Raw genomic sequence first — 7,968 nt, 5'->3', positions numbered from 1 at the left:
CACTAGAAATAAACGTTCTCACCGGCCATTGGTGGATCAAGAAAATGGGCGTGGAAAGCGTCGGTCGGGTAAAACGCTGATAAACTTTAACTAGTTTTAATTATTCGACAAATGATACCATATATGTCTAAAAGAAGTATACAAGATATTTTTTATATTAAATGCAACTTTAATGTTGTTCTGAGAAACGTTATCTTAACACGTTTCCTTCAGGTGTGTAATGAGACAACCCAGCTATTGATTTTATAGTAAATACATGTATTTTAATTCTTAATGTTATTTCCGCGGAGATTTAGAGATGAATAATACAGCTCTCTCAGGGCTTGTTGTGTTGTGTGCGGGCAGTGCTCGTCATCATGAGGCGGAACAGCAGGAACAGCAGTCACATGACACGACACATTCACAGGGGGGTCATCCAGTGTTTCCTCTAACATATCTGATAATCATGGTAAGATATTAGGATCATCGTATGCATAGACTGTCTGCTGGATTCTTTGTATGCTCTATTATGTTGTTTATAGCTGTCATAGTGTCAGAGAGGCACTGAGATCTCTTGATTGGCTGTTTTGCGTCTGTGAAGATAGCCGTTAGCATTAGCGTTTGAGATGCGGAGGCCTACATACACCTAATAATTATTCTCGTTTATTTCTTCTGTCTTGTTTTATTCTGCCAGCGATTTAACATTCGCCCTGCAGTTGTAGTGAACTTGCAGCCATCATGTTTGGCTGTCATTACAATCCACAGGTTTTCTACAAAATAGGCTAATTTGAACTGCTAATCCACTAGCATTAGCATTGTTACTTCATTAGTTATTTTATATAGGCTTTTTTATTTATTTATTGTAATCGGATTTCTAAGATACGTTTATATGCAGCTTTTTTTTTTCTTGCATGCGCATTACATATATTTGAATAATAGCAATGGTTTTAGTGTGCACAACATGAGCTTCAGTTTATGCTGTTTGGTCACGGGTTCATTCATTCAGTTCAAACCAGATCATAATATCTTATGCTTACTGTTAATCATAACTCTTTTAAAATTGCTATTCATGTCAAGTGTACGTGTCTGTTACTGTCACTAACGATAGGTCGTTTGGGCTTAAATGAAATGGAGAGGTGGCCGTAGATTGTCATCCCAGCCCGCAGGCCACTGACACTCCAATTATGTAGTTATTTATGCACTGATAATCTCATTTACAGACATTTATTAGACACATCAACAGATTAATATAGCGTCACTGTTTCAATTCTTGAAGTTATACAGTTACTTTCTGAACTTTTATTAGCAAAAATGTGCCATATGACAATTGAGCTGTATTAGGCATGCCATTAAAACAGTAACAGCAATGTTCTGCTATATAATTATATTGTTACAATTCACATATTTCATTTACAATTATGCACTTTTTTGTGACAGTTTTTTTTTTACAATTTCTAGAATATTTGTACCGTTAAAAATACATTTGTCATGCCGCAGGACAAATTAATTGAAATATACAAGGCTAGAATCACCTAAAATCACCTGCTACAGCACTTAAAATTAAACTTTAGAACAATATGTATATGTGTGAGTGAAAGTGTTCTTTATACATGTATACTTGCACTACTGTTCAAAAGTTGTGGGACAGTAAGATTTGTTTCAGCATTCAACAAAGACACATTAAATTGATCAAAAGTGACATTGAAGAACGACATGCATAATGTTACAAAAGAATTCTATTTCAATTAAATGCTGTTTTGAACTTTCTATCCTTCAAAGAATCTTGAAAAAAAAATGATCACGGATTCCACAAAAATATTAAGCAGCACAGCTGTTTTCAACATTGATAATAATAAGAAATGTTGGTCACACTTTATATGAAGTGTCTTGAACTGCTATGTAACACTTGATACAATGATCTCATTGTGTACATGTTTCAAAATCGTGCTTAAATAAAAAATAAAATAAAAACTACATTTTTGCTGTAAAAATGTGCTGTGCACCTATTAAAGTTATTAATCAGATATCCAAGGTGTTTGTAGAGACATACAAATGTTGCTAAAATTTTGACATTGGAAAAAAACTCGCCAAAACCTTTTTAAAAATAATTTAAAGGTTGGAGACATCACATCCTAGTTTGATTGTTTGACTGCACCTGTTTATTCCAGCCGACCACACAGCAGTCGCCCCAGGATGAGCAGGAGAAGCTGTTGGATGAAGCTGTGCAGGCAGTCAAGGTTCAGTCATTTCAAATGAAGCGCTGTCTGGTGAGTAAAGTACATGCAAGTTTACAACATGCGGCTAACCTGCATCCCAAGGCCATAGCAGTGTGATGTCTCTTGATTTGAACAAATTGGAAAATAAAACATTAAGGTGTTTCTCATGGCAGTGTGAAAGCTTCGCCCTTAATCTCTGTTTATGAGCATTTATATTCCTTCATCCAGGACAAGAACAAGCTGATGGATGCACTGAAACATGCCTCAAATATGTTGGGGGAGTTGAGGACTTCTATGCTTTCTCCCAAGAGCTACTACGAACTCTGTATGTTTTTTCATTGCATTATGTTCTTAATTCGAACAGAACACATTTGCACCCTTGAGTTTAACAGTAAGAATTTTCTTGAGTGTTAAAGAACGGTGTTCTGTATTGTAATTTCTTTTTAACAGCTGCCAAAGACTATATGTTGTTATCTATCAATGTTTCATTTGATTTCTGTGCTTGTAGACATGGCCATCTCAGATGAGCTGCATTACCTGGAGGTCTATTTGACAGATGAGTTCGCCAAAGGCCGCAAGGTGGCTGACCTCTATGAGCTTGTTCAATATGCAGGGAACATCATCCCTAGACTGTGAGTATATTAGTAAATCTCCCTAGTTAGTGTAACTGTAAAACATTTTCAAGATTTTGCCATTTTTGTCACATTGTAACAATGTAACTATAAAATAAAATTGCCAATAGAGCAATCTGAATCCATTTGGTGATCTTATTGAGATCAAGAAATTATTAAGAATTGAATGAGTACACTTTGTCATGAGGGACCGGCTGTTCAATATGTGCCGCTCATTCTATTTTCTCCCGCAGATTCTCCCTTGTTCTATCTTTCCCACACCCGCTCCTTTTTAGCTTGCCCAATTTTACCACCAGCTGTTTATCAGTGCCTTCACTTGTTGAGTTAGTAGCAAGTCAATACTTAATCTAACATCTTAACTCCCTTCATTCGTCCTATTATGCAGCGTCAATTTTCATTAACAGTGAACATGCCCTGGGCAACATTTGTGTTCTTTCTTAATAGCACAGAAAGCTTAAAGATTAGATTTGCATGGGATGCTGATTAATTCAATGTAAAGGAAGGGACAATTACTCATAATATTATAGTATTATAATATTTTAGTCTCCATTATAACACATTTCCAAAAGCTACTCAAATTTACTGAAAAGTTTAAACTGAGGACAGACTGTAAATGAATGAGTGAATGGTGTGTTCTAAACCTTTGATATTTTTGGTAATGACGAGTGCAGTTAATTATGTAATAAATGTTCATGAGTGTGTAAATATTGTATTGCATGATCTTGCCGTGTGCATATAGACTGAGTGGTCCTGTAGTTTAAAGACTCCCAAGTGGGATTGCTTACATTGCACCTGCCTCTTGTGTTGTAAGACATCATGTAATTGGGTAAACCCATTAATGATGCACTCAGCTCAGTCTTAGATTTAATCTAGTTTTAAAAAATAGGATTTAGTGTTGATGAAGAGACTGAAATTTCTAACTTTGATACAATACCTTGAAAAATATAGATATTTGATACTATTTTAGAAAGATAACTTAATTTACTTTTGATCAGTCTTTTCTTATAAATATATATTTTTAATCAATTGAATCTCTGTTGTCTGAGATTCCTTAGGCTCTGAGGTGGATTATATAATATTAATAATAAATTACTAATATGTTATTATAATTATTATTTCTAAGACAAAAATGGATTACTATTGTCTAATTGGACTACTAATACAACTGCACTGGAGCAGTAAATTTAGCCTTGTGAATTAGTATTGGTTGAATGTATGTGGATGGGAGAGAGATGCGACTGAGAGCACAGTTGGAAAGATGCTTGATTTTTGCAGAGCTCCTTCATTGACTGTTTATCTTTAATGAGGAAGTATGTGCTGAAACAGATTGGTGGAGTGCATCTGTTTGAAGAAAAAACAGAAACCTTTAGAGAAAGGCCTATTTTAAACCACATAGACAAACAATGCTTAAGCAAAAGCAACCAGTGTTCATTTTGACAGTAAATTTTGATTTAGTTTTGGCATCTGAATTGTTTTAGTCTAGTTTTAGTCGACTACATATCTTACGATTTTATTAGATTAAATCTAGATTAGATTTAGTCAACTAAAATCTATCAGTCAGTAAATAGGAAACAAAACAAATAAACACAATATAACAGAAATACCTGCTTTAAGCTTAAATTAAGGTTAAGCTTAAATCAAATGTGAATTTTTAAAAAAATGTTTTATAAGACATGCAGCAAGTGTATGCTATTAACCCACCGGGTAGATCAGTATGTTGCATTCATATATGCGCACCTAACCTCTATGGAAGTAAAATAATCCCAAATGTTTTTGAAACAAAAAGCCTGTTGAATTGTACTACTTGAAAAAAATATGCATTGCATTAACCCTGCTTGTATTTTAATGCATTGTATTTTTAGGGCTTGTATTTTTATAGGCTGAAATTTAGCATGGTTGAATATTTAAGCTGTGAATATTTCAAATCAAAACATTTCAAACACATTTTCATTAGTAAAATTTCAATAATCCATATTCACCTTTCATATTTCATTTCCCAAATATTCAAACTGATTAAAAATACAACCTATAATATTCAACAGGCGGTTTACGGTCCATTTTTTTTCGCTTTGCAAATTCGCTTCCACAAATTCAGTGGTTCAAATTCGACAGTAAATTCAACGTTGACATCCAGGAGCTGCAGGAAAAGCAGTAGATTACCGAGCATAATCTCCATCTGCTGTTAGTCGACCTCACCAGCAGGGGGTGCAAGCGCGTGTTGTTGACGAAGACCAGAGCAACAGTTAGCGCAAGCCATTCATTCATAAAAACTCAGCATGCATTATGTTTTTTGTGACGATTATCTGGGTCAGTATATATGCGGAAAAGATGATAAAGGCACAAAAGCTGTTTTTATGTTTCATTCATTGTTACTTTCCCTGTGTAGCCTTATGTTATCAGCCTTTTCTACAGTAAACGGGATTATAATCTGTTTCCCTCAATACATCATCATACTCAGGGATTCCCCTTCCGTCAGGACAAAGCGCTTAACGTAGCTTAATGGACTACAGTACAGTGATATAAAAGACCAAACTCGCACCTTATTTGGAAAGTATGTATTGTACATGTACTGCATTAGATTAAACTGGGAAGTAGCACTTTCATATTGTTGTTCTATATTGTTAGTTTAACTAGTCGCTTTGGATAAAAGTGCCAGCTAAAAGACTAAATGTAAAATTGGGTTGACATTCGCACATTTAGGGACCGTCTCTAAAGTAACAAGTCCTATAGGCCTAAACGTTTCTAACTTCAATAGCAAACTTCAATCTATTTGAATAAATTGCGCATTATGCCTGAGCCTGACACCTACATGAACACTTTACAGTTGGTTTTATGACTGTAAGTCGTTCTTTTCAAATGGTATTTAAGTTAGAAACGTGTATACCAATTTCGTATGTAACTTTAGAGACGGTCCCTAAATGTGCGAATGTCCAATGTCAAACCAAATTTATGCCAGTATATCACTGGGAAACGCTCAGCATTAAACTTTGCGCGTTAAATTCATATTCTGAGTCCATCTGCTAGCCTGCGAGTTTGGTCTTTTATGTCCATTAAGTTACGTTAAGCGTTTTATATGTCCAGCAGGGGAATCCTGACATATTGAGGGAAACCAAACCCTAGTACTGAATGCAGCACATCGCTGCAATATAAGGTTAAGGCAACTAAACAACCAAGAGAAATATGTCAAATGTAACACTGGATCTGTACATCCGCATCGGGGGAATAACATTATCGTTCATGGTAGAGAAAGATGCTTGTAGGCTACACAGGAAAAGTAATCGTGAACACACTGAATTTCACATAAAACAGACGTCATAATAATCACAAATACACTTAAATTTTTGTAAATAAGTTTTTATGAATGAATGGCTTGCGCTAACTGTTGCTCTGGTCTTCGTCAACAACACGCGCTTGCACCCCCTGCTGGTGAGGTCGACTAACAGCAGATGGAGATTATGCTCGGTAATCTACTACTTTTCCTGCAGCACCTGGATGTCAATGTTGAATTTACTGTCGAATTTGAACCACTGAATTTGTGGAAGCGAATTTGCAAAGCGAAATAAAATGGACCGAAAACCGCCTGTTGAATATTATAGGTTGTATTTTTAATCAGTTTGAATATTTGGGATATGAAATATGAAAGGTGAATATGGATTATTGAAATTTTACTAATGAAAATGTGTTTGAAATGATTTGATTTGAAATATTCACAGCTTAAATATTCAACCATGCTAAATTTCAGCCTATAAAAATGCAAGCCCTAAAAATACAATGCATTAAAATACAAGCAGGGTTAATGCAATGCATATTTTTTTCAAGTAGTACAATTCAACAGGCTTTTTGTTTCAAAAACATTTGGGATTATTTTACTTCCATAAACCTCCCTACAGGGCCAAACATTTAGGAGCCTTAATTTAAAATAATTTTATTATTATTATTATTATTTGATTATATCATGTGAATAAATCATATTTTAAAATATATTCAAACAGAAAAGTTATTTTAAATTGTAATAATATTTCACAATATTGATGGGTTTTTTTCTATTTTTAATTAAATAAATGCATCCTTGGTGAGCAGAAGAGACTTATTTTGAAAACATTATCAATCTTACTGATCCCAAACTTTTGAGCGGCAGTATATACATTACACACACACATATTATGTAAACAAAGACTTATGTTAGATGCGATTTAATCGATTTGACAGCACTAGTAATCAATGAAGTTGTCTACACTACACAATGGATTTACATCATGTCTACACTTTTTGTTTTATTGAGAGGATTCGCTATCGTGCAGAACTCAGCACTGGACAAAAACTCGATGAGTGGATTCTTCTGACTAATATAAACACCTCTAATTGACCTCTAATTTTTTCAGTCGCATGCAGTCATTTTCAGTTGCACGTTAGAGCCCTGGGGCCGTATTCACAAAGAATTTTATCTTACCACTAGGAGTACTCCTAAATCGCACTAAAATATTTTAGCTAGGAGTTTTCTCTTAAAAGTTATTCACAGCGCCTTTCAGACCTACTCTTAGTAAGGAAAAATGACAACTCCTAAACTAAGAGTGAGTCTTCGTTGCTATGGATGACGTCACTTCTCAGGCACGAGCTTCCTCGCAATGATCACGGTGATTGGTTGTTAGATGACAGGGCCATCATGCGGATCATAACACAGACGCAACAAATCATGGAATTACGACATCTAAATATGTCTGTGTCCTACACAAAATAATAATAGCAATGTCATCGAAATGCATATATAATGACATGTTTGTGCAGGCCCCAGTGAAGTGTAATTCTAAAAAGGCAGAGAGAGAGAAAAGTCGTGAATTAAAATAAATTAAATCAAGGTAGCCTAATACCCCAATGAAAACCGTCACTTGCCTAATAATGAAAAACAACACTTGCATTAACACTTGCTGGGTTAATTGACATCCTATTAGCCTAAATAGACTACTTAAAGCAAGGAAATGTTGCTCTTATTGAAGTAATGTAATAGTTGAATGACAGTGGATTATGAAGTCGCCAAAACGGAAAAGAAAGCCCAACTGGACGCAGGATCAGTTACTGCTGCTGGCCGAGTTGGTGCTAAAAAAAAAAAAAAACATAATAAAAGTGAAATTCGGCACTGGGAT

At 34.9% G+C, this 7,968-nt stretch overlaps 1 protein-coding gene across 1 annotated transcript in view; it reads left to right on the top strand.

Moving 5' to 3' along the window:
• The first annotated feature begins 283 nt into the window (after positions 1-283).
• The window catches only part of vps35 (VPS35 retromer complex component), a 51,754-nt gene continuing 44,069 nt past the window's right edge, over positions 284-7,968 (top strand). Inside the window, exons 1-4 of the mRNA XM_056248437.1 lie at positions 284-448; positions 2,148-2,246; positions 2,424-2,520; positions 2,704-2,827. Of these exons, the coding sequence (XP_056104412.1) occupies positions 299-448; positions 2,148-2,246; positions 2,424-2,520; positions 2,704-2,827 (470 nt within the window). The 5' untranslated portion in view covers positions 284-298. The remainder of the gene's footprint in view (positions 449-2,147; positions 2,247-2,423; positions 2,521-2,703; positions 2,828-7,968) is intronic.

Source organism: Rhinichthys klamathensis, unplaced genomic scaffold (genome assembly GCF_029890125.1).
Source record: "Rhinichthys klamathensis goyatoka isolate OS25496 unplaced genomic scaffold, OSU_Roscu_1.1 h1tg000055l_1, whole genome shotgun sequence".
Taxonomy (NCBI): Eukaryota; Metazoa; Chordata; class Actinopteri; order Cypriniformes; family Leuciscidae; genus Rhinichthys; species Rhinichthys klamathensis.
Note: the sequence above shows the minus strand (reverse complement) of the source record. Positions and strands in the feature narration are given on the sequence as shown.